The sequence below is a fragment of the Sebastes fasciatus genome, chromosome 2 (genome assembly GCF_043250625.1).
Source record: "Sebastes fasciatus isolate fSebFas1 chromosome 2, fSebFas1.pri, whole genome shotgun sequence".
In the NCBI taxonomy this organism is placed as follows: Eukaryota; Metazoa; Chordata; class Actinopteri; order Perciformes; family Sebastidae; genus Sebastes; species Sebastes fasciatus.
Genome location: NC_133796.1, coordinates 26230280 through 26243345, shown reverse-complemented (window position 1 = coordinate 26243345; position 13066 = coordinate 26230280). Strand labels below are relative to the sequence as shown.

The following is a 13066-nucleotide window of genomic DNA, read 5'->3' as shown; positions in this document are numbered from 1 at the left end:
GATGGTTTTTAGTTATCAGATTTCCATAGCAAGAAGCATTACCTTAGAAGTTCACTTCTACTGTAAGGTAATCCAGGCTGATTTGTGAAGGATTTGTAGGCATTAACTGTAATCTTTCACTGAGTATTAAAAACAAAAGTAAACTCTCCTTGTGAAGTTGTCACAGATTATTTTTCCAAGAATTGTAACCTCATGTTAATGTATAATCCCTAAGTCCTTGTTTTCATCACCCTCTGGGACACTAAGTCGAATGTTTTCTGAGAAATTGTCCCTTATGTTTCTAGCAGAGCGGCCAAACAGGGGATGTTAAATGCTCCTCATCCTGCCAACACTTTCTCTTATTTATGTAAATGAACAACAAAGAAGGCATCCCTTACAGCAAATCTGTCTGAACTGGGCACAAAGCAGAATCTGAAGAGGAAAATCATGTGAAGTCCAGAAGGCCAAGTGCGGCCGGCTGATGCACATATAAGAGGATCAGAGAGTCCCTGAGCACACACTCTCCCTGTCCAAAGGTCAGGATACTTGAGCAAAGAAAAATGGAGGCTGGCTAACTGACAGGAGCAGAGTTTGGTGATATAGCACTTCCCAAGGCTGCAAAATATGGCCCCAACTGTGCTAGCGAAGGACTCATCTGCTGATGGAGTCAGTCAACGAGAACAGCTTTGAGGGCTCCGTTAAATCACACAAGTTCCAATATTATACAGCAAAGCGACACCTGTCCTATCAAACTCTAATCACGTAAACATGATCGTCACTGCACCACATTCCCAGTGAATCAGGTTAAACAGTATGGCACTAAAACCTGTCACATCCACGGGTGAGATGTGGGCAATTTCCTGCAGGAGATTAACCCTAAATTACACCGAGGGACAGAGGAAGGAAGGAAGGAAGGAAGGGAGGAAGAAAAGCACACCACTTGTTTCCCCAGTGAAATTACTCTCAACAGTAAATACACTGATTAAGGCTGCAGCAGCCCTGGAGAGAAAATATCACGTTGCTAGTTAATAAATATACAAGCAGGAGACATTTAGGTTCGAGCATTTGTTCTGCTATTTTGACAAGTACCATTATTGTAATATGATATTAACACCAAAAGCCTACAATTAAATACAATAAATGGATGCAAGGAGAAAATCTGCAAACAAATAAGAATAAACAAATACATTTAAAAAGGCATAAAATTACAGTACCGAAGATGATCACTACATTGGAAACTGTGTATAATGCAGTTCACACAAAGATGGCGGGCACAAACAACTCTCGAGTGGAATGTCGTGGATGAACAGAAGATACGATGTAGCATATTGAGCCAAAAATAATTTGAAAACTATTTTCCAATTTCCTACATTTTCATTACTTCTTGTGCTGCATTCACGCAATGTCAGCAAAATGGGAAAAACCTGTAGTTATTACGACTTCTGCAGTGTTCATGCGTTAGCTCAAGATGCTAGCCCCAATGCCACGACCTTTTCCTAAACCTAACTAAGTAGTTTTTGTTATGTAACTTCTGTACATAAGGTTATTTCAACCCAAACCAGTTTTGTTGCCTAAACCTAACCAAGTTGTTTCCTGTGAAAATGGAAGTTTATTTTGAAAAGACTGTATGCATGTATCAAGCAGAAATTGCTTGATACATCCGATGTATAAGGATACAAACTCATTGCATGCTCTGCTGCCTCTCAGTAAACTAGAGAAATGTTATCTTTGCGAACGCAAAAAAAGGAGAAAGCTAGCATGTGTGTTGAACGAACTACACCAAACTATCTGAGAGCTGTTTCCACAGCGCTGTGTCAGCGACTTGGTTTTACAACTCGGAGGTTTTTCCCACTCCACTGCTCATAAAAATAATCTGAACGCTATCACGTGAATGCAGCATAGTTGAGGTAATGACGAGTAACATTCAGGTTTAAGAGCCAGAAATCAAATCAATAAATTGTGCGCGCGTTTGGAGTTGTAAGTGCCACCCACTTTACGTTTTCACGGATAAACTTTCAACAGAGGATATAAAGTCAAACACCAGTGAGAAAAAATAAAGTTAAGAGCTTGTGATATGAAAAAAAAAAATCTTATAACCAACATTCACATCCACTAGAAACTAATGAACTTAAACCGTTTTAACAGTTAGTGCACGAGATAAAGGTCGTTAAAAGTTCTCCCTCCATTTGTGTGTCTGTGTCCCTTTCTGTCTGTCCAGCATGTGGCGACAATTGCAATATATATATATAATTTATATGTGTGTATTCCTCTACTCGTACTCTGTATGTTTCCTTCATTAAGACCTGAGAGAAAGGCCAAAAACAGGGTTGAGGTAGGTAACCATGATGCATCAGAGCAAGTCCTGTACAGTATGTGACGACACAGAGCAGAGAGCCGCATAGAGAAGCCCTGTGATCGTAGAGCCACCCAACGACGTCTATCGCCCTCAGCCAGCTCTCTGTCTGTGGTCGTCAACATCTGGCGATATTATAAACACGGTGTTCCTGAAGCACTTTAACCAGTCAGTGTTGGCAGGAGGGAGGAGGATGAGCAGCAGTTGTGGTTTTGGGAAGAGAGTAACAATAGTCAAGCATGATCAGCAACTGTCAAGTCTCCTGGGCACCATAAGTCTAAAAGGCTACTACTTTGTTTAAAAAAGGAGGCAGATAATGTGACGTGAAAATAAAATCACTAAGAGCACTGCAGCAACAAATATCCAGAATGAGGTTAGAAATACACTGTGGCCAATTCAAATCAAATAAATAGCTGAAACTATGGGAAACATGCTTATTGGCTTATTGGTGAATTGCCTACCAGATATAGTGTAGCTTCATAGATAACACAGAGACACAAGAGTGGTATCATCTAACTGTCAGCTGGAAGGCCAATAAGCGTATTTCCCAAAATGTCAAACTATTCCTTTAAGTCATTACACTTTTGGACATTTTGATAAGATTTGTGCTTAATTTTCTTCCTGTTTTACAAACATCATATATGTATGAAGACATTCAATCAATCAATAAAACATATTTGCACACACACACACACACACAGATGCACACAGAATCCAACCATACACATACTGTATATGATGTCTGTTTATAATATTATTTTGCCTCTTGTCCAATTGAACATTATGTATCACGTCTCGTTGAGCAGTAAATAGTCCTGAAAATATTTTTAGCGATGCAGTGTATCTCTAACGCTCTTTTCATTCCACTGGAGGAACAAAATATATATTTTGAATGAAAAAAAAAAAAGCTTACAATGGAACAGCATAATTCATACATCGTCCTAACATACTGTAATTCATACAACAGTGTTATCAGTCTGTCACTTGCATGAGGTACTGACATTGTATGTACAAACACCATCAACAGAGGGAAGCCAGGATTTCACAGAGAGGGGGGGAAAAGAGGGTTTTTCATTATGCAATAAACAGACAAACAACAACAACAACAGCGACAACATTAACATTGTTATCTTGAGGTAGAACATTAACTTCAGCATTTGGAAGTGCTTTATGTTGGATACTCGTTTTTTTGTTCGTTTTGCTTCGACAAGCAGAAGAAGAGAGACGATTCTTGACATCTGAGGTAGTGCGGCACCTGATCTTGTAATTTTCAAACCAATCAGTTCCTCCGCATGTAAAGTAATTGTGAGCACAGGGGAAGGTAAAGTCCCTAAAAGCTTCCCGCAACACATTCATTCCGGCTGAGGTAGGTTTTTGTTGAATCGTAAGGTTCACACAGCCAAGTCTAGTGCCTGTATGAAGGCCGAGAACTCATAAAAAAATGTCGATATCACTGAAACAAAGTCCTGAGACAGAATACATCGAATCCCTGGACGAAGGCTGAGGTCTTCTGTGAGCGAGAAGGTGGAATCATTGGTAGGTGAGAGCAGGCAGAAGGAGTCTTTGACATCCACAGAAAAGTAGAGATAAGACCAATAACTTATAACCACTTTGACATATAGGTGATAAAGATATATATGTATATATATATTTATAAACTTAAAAATAAAATCATCATTGTATAACGAGGACATTCTGGGGGCTCTATTCTGTGTGCTGCCCAACACCAGAAAATTAACAAAAGACCAAATTGTAAAAAATATTGAACTGGCCTGCCTGGCTAGAAACAGCCGTCTGTCAGAAGAGAGCTCTCCCAAACCTCAGGCCCAAAAACACTCCGATATACAGTCCTAGATCCTCCAGAACTTCTTAACTTACCAATAAAAAAAAATCTTTGCACAAAAGGAAAAACTACTTTGAAAGGAAACACTTGTCAACCTGAGTGAGAGAAGAGTCTAAGTGGACACTGTGGACAGTGTCGTGTGAATTGGCCTTCATACGTGACTAGCCTTGGTCCTGCCGACCCGCTCCCGCCGCAGGAGGCTCCTGGAACTGCGTCTCTCGCTCCAACGCAAACCCGTCCAGCGGTATCGTAGACAGCTGGGTGTCGTTCAGCGCGTAGGAGTCGGACTGGAAACAAGTGCATAATTAAATAGAGTTACATTTAATTCATTCATTGAACATTTTGGCCTATATTGACAGATAGTAGAGATAGACAGGAAACAAAGGTCCATGGCTATAAATCTGCAGATTTCCCAGCCAGGATGCCTATTTTAGTGTTTTTTTGTTTATTCTCTTAATTCCTTACTGTTTTACCTCAATGTAGTTTTTTAGTTCTTATCAACTAACGATTATTTTCATTGTCAATTAATCTGTCAGTTATTTTCTCGATTAATCGTTTAGTTGTTTTAAACCAGGAAATTAGGCTGTAAGCTGTGGTGGATGTTTACAATGGACAGTTTGGTTTGTAATTTCCCTCCATGGACAGAACTGATAGTTCCAATAAAATATTTTTAACAACATTACGTTTGTGTAAAAACATGTCACATTAACACAGAATAGCTTTCACTTCACTTCATTTCTCATTATCATGACTCACCATGCATGTATCTTGTGTGGTGGGTTGAGTGAAAAGTCTCTCGAGCTCGTTGCTGTCGGCCACTTTCTTCCCCGCTGCGCTGCCATTGACCTCCATCTCTCTCCTGGCAGCCCCGTTCAGCCCAGAGGCCCCCTGGGAAGAGGAAGATGATTCCAGCACTGCGCTGTGGCCCGCCTGGGGGGTGGCCTGAACCGTCTTACACATCATTAACCTGGGGATTACACAAACACACACATGATAGACCGACATTAACCTTCAACAACAATTATTGGCAAGTTATTTCCATTGTTTTGTTGCTGTTGGGGGTTTACACATCATGCTCACACTGACCTGCCGCGGTAGCTGAAGACGAGGAAGAGCACACAGAAGATGATGCAGGTGACTCCGATGTGAATGCCGATTATGATGCCTGTAGTGGATGTTTTGCTCTGTTCGTCTTTCACACAGTCGCATGGGACGTCCAACACTGAGGAGAGACAGAACACCTCACAGTCAAACCACCACCAAAGTTTGTGTAAACAAGTCAGGGAGGTGTGCATGTGTGTGTGACTGTGACGGTCAGCTTGACTTTGCTCAAGACAGAAGACGACTCAGTGAGGCAAATCAAACTTGGGTGCACTGGTGGTGATGTGGGACAGTGTGTAACTACGTGTGGCTCTGTTTGTGTTGTGTCAGATAATCACCAGATTTCTCCATCGCCTCCCGAAGCGAAACAAATCGCACGGTGGCGTTGCCGTCTCCGTGTTGGTTGTGTGCGAGCAGCTTTATCTCATAGACCAGTGCAGGATCTGGACAAAAAGAAAAGACAGGAAGAGATGTTCAGATAATGAATGAAGCACAGGCGATCTTTGTTCCTTCTTTTAACCTTGGGGAAAAAAACATTTTGTCAACTCTCCTAACATATGAGTGTTCTCTTTATTCTGCCGATATTTATGAGGGTAGTCATTTTCCTTGCTGATATTTGGAGCGGGAAGCTTCATAAATAACCTTTAAAAGGCGGGTCCATCTCGGTTCTGTTCTGTTTTTTTCAAATGGAAATGCCCACTCAGCCGTTGCAAAAAGCAGTGACGTATGTTTCCAAAGTAAGCTAATCAATAAGGTTATGAATAATGTAAACTCTAGCACCAGCTGAGTCAATGTTAGCTGTGATAAGTTTGGAAATAACTGGAAGGATTAGTTTGGATTTTTTTAAGTTGGGTTGTATGTGTACTCCCACGTTCTGCGAGGTAAAGTTATTGCTTCGGGGTTTGGAGTCTGATCTGGTCTTGAAGATCGTGATATAACTGCTTTAGTTACTGTCGGAACGGGCTGTCTGACGGCGAGGTAAAGCGTCTGTGGACGGGAGCAGCAGAAAAATTTATTTTAGCCACCTAAAAAAATCAATATCAGTTTAAGTGTACGCTATATTTAGAATATTTTCATCGCTTTACCTTGCCATCAGACAGCTTTTTCCAACGTGGAACTGAAGCCGTTATATCGCGGTCTTCAAGACCACACCAGACTACAGACATTTACAAAAACAGTAATTTTACCTCGAGAAACACAGGAGTTGCTGGTCTACTGCTGCATTGATCGGTTCGTTTGTTTGTGTTATTGTGTGACTTTAAGATCCAAACTAACGTGGCATCCACAGCAGTGCATTGCTTAGCTTCGGTGCCGGTACCCTGTCTGCTTCTCCAAACTGGGAGCATGCCGACTGTCATCTGAGTTACTGTATTTGAATATACACACTGACTATAAGGATGTATATACTGTATACTGTACATGTAGCAGCGTCATCATGCAGAAACCTACATCAGGTCATGGGGGAAAAAGGTTTTAGAAGGGCTTGGGAAAATAGCATTTTGACACTAAAAAATACTTTGACCAAAATTTGAATGTTCAGATTTGAATACATACAGAAACTACAGAATTATATAAAAACCTAAAAAAAATAAATAATAGGAGGTGCGTGTTTTTAGTCCTAGTTTAATCTTCAGCACAGTTCCACAGAGAGATTGTGAGATGCTTGTTTACACGCCCAGACCACAGTATCAAATAAGGTTTCTTTAATGAAGATTACAATGTTAGTTAAGACACTACACAATAGATTGAAGAAACTACACATCTCACCCAGCTGAGTGATGTTGTACTGGGTGACGTTGCGAGAGAAGCTGAAGGGACCAATGAACAGCGGTGTGTGGGCTCTTCTGTAGTACAGTCTGAAGCCCTGATGTTGGCCCATCTTGGAGGAAGGTTCCCACGTTGCTTGTATAACGCTGCTGTTCATCACCTTGGTGTAGAGGGAAGGAGGCGCTGGCACTGCAACACAAAATACAGACTGTCAACCAGTGGTAGTGGTACAACAATATGATAGTAGCAGCACTTAAGGCAGGGTTGCCCAAAGTGGGGCCCACGGGGCGAAGTTGGCCCGCCATCAGGTTGGATTTTGCCCGCCAGATGTTAGCGAATTTTCTTATTTTAATTAAAAGACTTGCTGACTTCACTGTCTTTCGGAGGCTCTAGCATGCTTGGTTTTAGAGTTAGTGAAGCTACTGGTATCATATGAAACTAGAAAAACCTAAGGAATCCATTGGTACCAACCATGTCATGCTAGCTTGTCAAGAAAAAGGGTAAATAACGCTCCAAAGTTAGGCTAAATTTTGGTAAGGAACCTCCTTACCACTTTATACTAATCCCATGCAGTTTTGGGCAAAAACATGCAGTTTTTTGAATGCACACAGTATAAATGTGTTATTTTTGCCTATTCTAAAAATTTTAATATATAAAAATAATACTCAATAACAACTTGTAAAATAACATCCTCATGTGCAGTGATATTTACAGTAAAGGCATCATTTCTGCTATTTAAAATCTTGCTAAAGAGTTTTCACTCTTACTGTAGTAATCACTACAAAGCTCTATTGTAAACCTCTATGCACGTTTATTATTGGTGAAATATATGCTTTGTGTGTGTGTGTTGTGCTTCCAGCTCACCCTCCCCATGAGTGCTCTCGGTGACACTGTCCGATGGTTTGCTGGCCCCGTGGGATGTGTAGGCCTTGACGTAGAAGGTGTAACTGGTGGATGGCTCCAGGTCCCTGATGACCTGCTGCAGCGTCACTTTACTGACGGCCTCCTCATACTCCATCTCCGCTGGGTCTGCAGGAGGAAAGATGAAGGAGGAAGAGATGGAGAGCCAAACAGGACAAGAGAAGGAGGAGCAGGCATTAAAGTAATGAAAATGGGATCAAGAGAGGAAACAATAAATACAATCTGTTTCTGTCATCATTTTATGGTTATTGCCCATTTCACTGGTTTTATCAGAGCAGCTCTGTTAGGTAATAGCTAATCTAGTTTGGCGCTGGGAGCCTGAATGGCGATGGTTGGCTGAATTGCAGGGGTGGAGTGAGGAGATGGAGAGGGTAAAACGGGGAGTTACATGGGATGTGTTAAAGCATTTTATCGCTCTCAATCCAGAGACAACCAACCATAACCACTATCTACCTCCAGCACTCAACCCATTGGGCCATACCATCTTGGAAGGGTAATTACAGCAGATCCTATTGGTTGGCCCCCGGGGCCCCTAATTATCCATCTGATGAAACTACAGAGGAGAACAGCAGCTGGCGCCCTCACCACACACTTGCACAAAGCCGTAAACAAACACACTGTATGCGCGTAAACAACACACACAGGGAGCATCATACCGATAGTCCATACATACTGTATGGATCCCGAGGCAAAAAAAATCTGAAATTAAATTTTTTAGTAATTCTTATTATATCCATCTGTATAGTGGAGTTTGGGGACTTGTACTGTAGCACTGAACACACTTTTAGTTTGTTGGGAGGTATTCATTTCCCTTTTGCTTGTTCCTATGAATGCACGTACAGGAATCAGGCGATGCGATACGTATCATGATACAGGGGTTACGATGCAATATATTGCGACACAGTAAGAAAGGAGTTACTGTATATTGTGATTTTTGAAATCCAATTTTAGGAAACTGTCGTAGTATAAAGAATACGCCAGATGTATAAAAACTGAGTAAATCAATTTTACTTTTTTATTCAATCAGAACAGTGGCATCTGCATTTGTCTTCATCAGTCGCTGTAACATCCAGCATCATAGTACGTCTTTAAGAGGGAGCATCTCTTTGCCAATCAAATAAAGTATCGACGGAGTTAATCTTTGCATGTAAATTATTAATTAAAAGTCACCAAAGTGTTTTTGAGAATTGATACAGTATCACAAAACATAACATCGCGATATTTGATATTTTCAATATTTTCAATATTTTCTTATACTATATGAAAGTAGTGTAAATATGATATGAAACACTAAAAACGGTGCATTTATCATAGTGTCCGTACTCTGCAATCCTGACTCTTGATACGGTTGTTGGGTTATATCTGTCTGGGGCCCGTTTCACCAAATTTGCAACGTGCGACTTGCAACATGAAATCATTTCCTTGCGTGTTGATTCTGACACATTTAATTAATCACAAGAAACACCACACTAAGCATGCAAGAGGGGAGTGACGATCATTTGTGCAGACGGATGCTGGCACCACTTGTGATCTGTGTATAAAGCAGTGCTCGCAAATTGTTTCTGTGAAACAGGCCCCTCGCTGTCAATGTCTGTACTGTTTATCTTCATCACTTCAGTATAACAGCTTCTTTACATGATCATTTATGGTAACTTATTTTTGTGTAATCTATTGCATAAAACTATGTGGATCTTCGGTGCAGCCTCACCTGAAGTCCTGCGGATGTGGAGCACGTAACCGATGATGTCCTGAGTGTTCTGGTCGGGCTCCCTCCAGGACACCTGGATGTTGGTGGGTGAGAGGGCCTCGGCCCGCACGTGGGCGGGCACGCCAGGCAGTCCGTCAGCCCAGAGCACTGTGAGGCGGGCACTGGCCTGTGTGGAGCCGGCGCTGTTCTCAGCGATACACTGGTAGATAGCCTCGTCTTCCTGGCTAATACCATATATCGTCAGTGTGCTGTGAGAGCAGCAGGAGAGAAGAGGTGGAACAGGAAGGAAAGAAAAAAGGAAATGGGGAAGTTTAGTTTCTCTGACACCGATATGAAACAGAAGAGTTGATTGTGTACGACTGCATGTGAGTCTAAATCCAAAAGATCAATTTCACTGTTGAATAGTTGTTAATTAAAAGTAACTCATTCAATTTTTCAAAAAGTATTTAAAGTGAAATGTACCAATCTAATAGTAGAAAGCGCACAGTTAGATAATAATAATTGTTTCACACATTAACCTGCCCATATTAATGTGAAACTACCAGCCCCAAGGTTGTACAATAACAGCAGCAGCAGCAGTAACAACAACAACAACAACAACATGTTGCAGAGCAGAACAAATATTTATCTGCATCTGGACCCATATCTGCTCCAAAATACACAAAACAGATTAAAATTAAAATTTACCACGTTGCTGTAGCGCCACCGATGGCGTAAATGCAATCTAACCTTGTGGAATAATTCACGGTCGATATGTGTGTTCAAGAGTTATGGTTATTAATGTCAAATAGGACACGCTCACAAGAATTTGGAAACCAATTATAGAAACAAAATAATAACTGAACTGTTTTCAGACTCATCTAAATGTGTTATGCACCTATTGGTCTTGAGCTATGGAGTATGACACATGCGCAGTGTCACTGGATCCGCGGTCGTGGGTTGATATATTATATATTCTGCTGACAAACACCAAATGTGTTCCCTCCCTCGCATTTTATGTTTAGGTTTATCGCTTGCAAAGTAACTTGTGACTTGCCTCCCAGAAATAAATTACTTGTACTTGAATAAATTAGGGCTGCAACTAACGAATATTTTCATTATCGATTAATCTGCTGATTATTTTCTGGATTAATCGATTAATCGTTTGGTCTACAAAATGTCAGAAAATAGTGAAAAATGTCCGTCCCAGTTTCTCAAAGCCCAAGTTGTCTTTAAAATGTCTTGTTTTGTCAGTCCAAAACCCAGATATTCACTTTAATATGATATAAAACAGAGAAAAGCAGGTAATCTCCATATTTGAGAGGCTGAAAACAGCATTTTCTGCCATTTTTACATGAAAAATTACTTTAATGATTAATCGATTATCAAAATAGCTGGCGATTGTTTGTCCAATCGATTGGTTGACTAATCGTTGCAGCTCTAGAATACATGCACTGTTAATTCACACCTCAGATAAGGTTTGCATACAGCAAAGATGGTGAATGTGACAGTATGTGAAGAGCACAAGGTACCTGTACTGTACTCTGTTCAGCTGTGTGTGTATTTGAGTGAGTTAGGAGTCACACATCAGACGCTCCAGACAGCAGCAGTCTGTACAGAAGATCCTCACTCATGCAGAACGTGTATGTTCAAACTGATTTGTCTTCTACTGAACTCCCGTTGGGGTATATAAATGTATTTCACTATTTCAATAAATGTAATATGCCTGCATCAGTGAAAGCTTTCATCTGTCCATCCACACATATGTACTCACCTCATCACTCATACCTACACGCACACACAACTTCCCACTCAATGCCTTCACTCTATATTCTCTTTATTCCAACCATCCACTCCTCACTATCGTACTTCCACTACTCTGCTCTTTGTCTATCTACTGCATCTCTGCTTCTTCTTCCCTCCCACCTGGCCTGTCCTCTGTTATAGAAGAAATATAAGCATTGTTTGTGTTTGTGTGTGTGTGTGTGCATGTTGAGTAGGTGTACACACAGTAGGAAACATAATCCACTCCTCTCCTCTAAGGCAAAAGGAAAAATAAAACATTTAACATACTATGGAAATGAGACCCCCGTGGCACAAAACATTTCTTCATGCCATTTTCATACCAAGGCCATTTCTGCTGTATTTAAGGTATAAATATGTGCGGAAGAAAAGTGAGAACATGCAAATAATGAATACCTTGGGAATACGGAAGGGCTTGAGTTGTAGCTTTGTCCATTTTCTCTACTTCAAGCCCTCGGTCGCGGCATTTTAAGAGATCAGAAGCATCTTTCAAATAAAAGGGAAGAAAACCCTCTGGCTCCCGGTTCTCATGCTGTGCTTCAGCAGTACAACTGAATGCCACAGGAGTTCAACATAACCTGCAGCATCCCGCCTAATCTGTCACTTGCAGTTTGTAAGAACCTGTCGAGCAGATTGACATCTTTCTTTGACGGACAGGTTGGATCCTCGGTGTATTAAATCAAAACTTATTAAGAAATGCCAGGACGATCCCGTAAGGAAAAGCGTGCCATTTATTGAAAGAACAACATGTCAGCTGTGTGCGGTGTACGTGGTCTATTGCTTGCCACCTTCTGGACCTGTGAAATGGGACATGAGGAAAGTGGCATTTCAGACGGCGCTGAAGTCATACCAGCCTCAACGTGGTTTGTGAGGATGGATTTGTAAGGTCGAGGGGAGTGCTCTTCTGGGTCAGCGGGCAGGATGGAGAAGTGAATCACTCCATTTCCTTTTCAAAATTGATGTGCTGGGATACAATTACTGTACGTCTCTAATCTGGGTCAGAATAGGCTGCGAGGTTGAAAAGTTATTATTCTCTCCGGTCGGCCAGGTGGATTCAATCTGGATAATTATCAGGTCAAAGAGGCCCTCTGTATTTCACCCTCTCCGAGCCAATCTCACCTTTGACCTCGGAGGTGTCAGCAGTCGCCAGACCTCAGCTCGCTACTCAACCATCACATTTCTGACAGCCTTTCATATCAGCGATGGATGGAGTGTTTGCAGACAGGCAGCCCTGTCCAGACGCCACAGACGCAGCCAAGAGGCCCCCGGGGACGCACTACCCCTGATGCCACCGGGCCTGGACGGGCCTCCTGAGTGTGTGAGCGGAATGTAGGGAAATTTCACAAGACGTTGCTTGTTTCAGAAGGTACAGTAGCGTCCGACCGCATGTATGCTAACTCACATAGACACACATGAATACACACATGTATGCATGCCTAGCCACGTACATGCAGACTGATCCTGCTGACGTGTCGCTTATGAAATTCCACACCTGCTGTAAAAACTTCCTTTCCAACTTCCAGGATGAAAGCTTTAGTGGTTTCAACATTTTAGACAGGATACATATCGGAATATATGAAAGAGAAAGAGACAGAGAAGTAATTCAGGGGTG

At 41.5% G+C, this 13066-nt stretch overlaps 2 protein-coding genes across 2 annotated transcripts in view; both read right to left on the bottom strand.

Moving 5' to 3' along the window:
- Window positions 1–617: 617 nt before the first annotated feature.
- igdcc3 (immunoglobulin superfamily, DCC subclass, member 3) overlaps window positions 618–13066 on the bottom strand; it is a 71066-nt gene continuing 58617 nt past the window's right edge. Inside the window, exons 8-14 of the mRNA XM_074615991.1 lie at window positions 9673–9920; window positions 7908–8072; window positions 7044–7232; window positions 5615–5719; window positions 5262–5397; window positions 4932–5142; window positions 618–4462 (exon numbers count right to left, since the gene is read on the bottom strand). Of these exons, the coding sequence (XP_074472092.1) occupies window positions 4337–4462; window positions 4932–5142; window positions 5262–5397; window positions 5615–5719; window positions 7044–7232; window positions 7908–8072; window positions 9673–9920 (1180 nt within the window). The 3' untranslated portion in view covers window positions 618–4336. The remainder of the gene's footprint in view (window positions 4463–4931; window positions 5143–5261; window positions 5398–5614; window positions 5720–7043; window positions 7233–7907; window positions 8073–9672; window positions 9921–13066) is intronic.
- The window catches only part of tmem276b (transmembrane protein 276b), a 179404-nt gene continuing 174707 nt past the window's right edge, over window positions 8370–13066 (bottom strand). Inside the window, exon 5 of the transcript XR_012591455.1 lies at window positions 8370–8380. The gene's annotated coding sequence lies outside the window, so the exon portion shown is untranslated. The remainder of the gene's footprint in view (window positions 8381–13066) is intronic.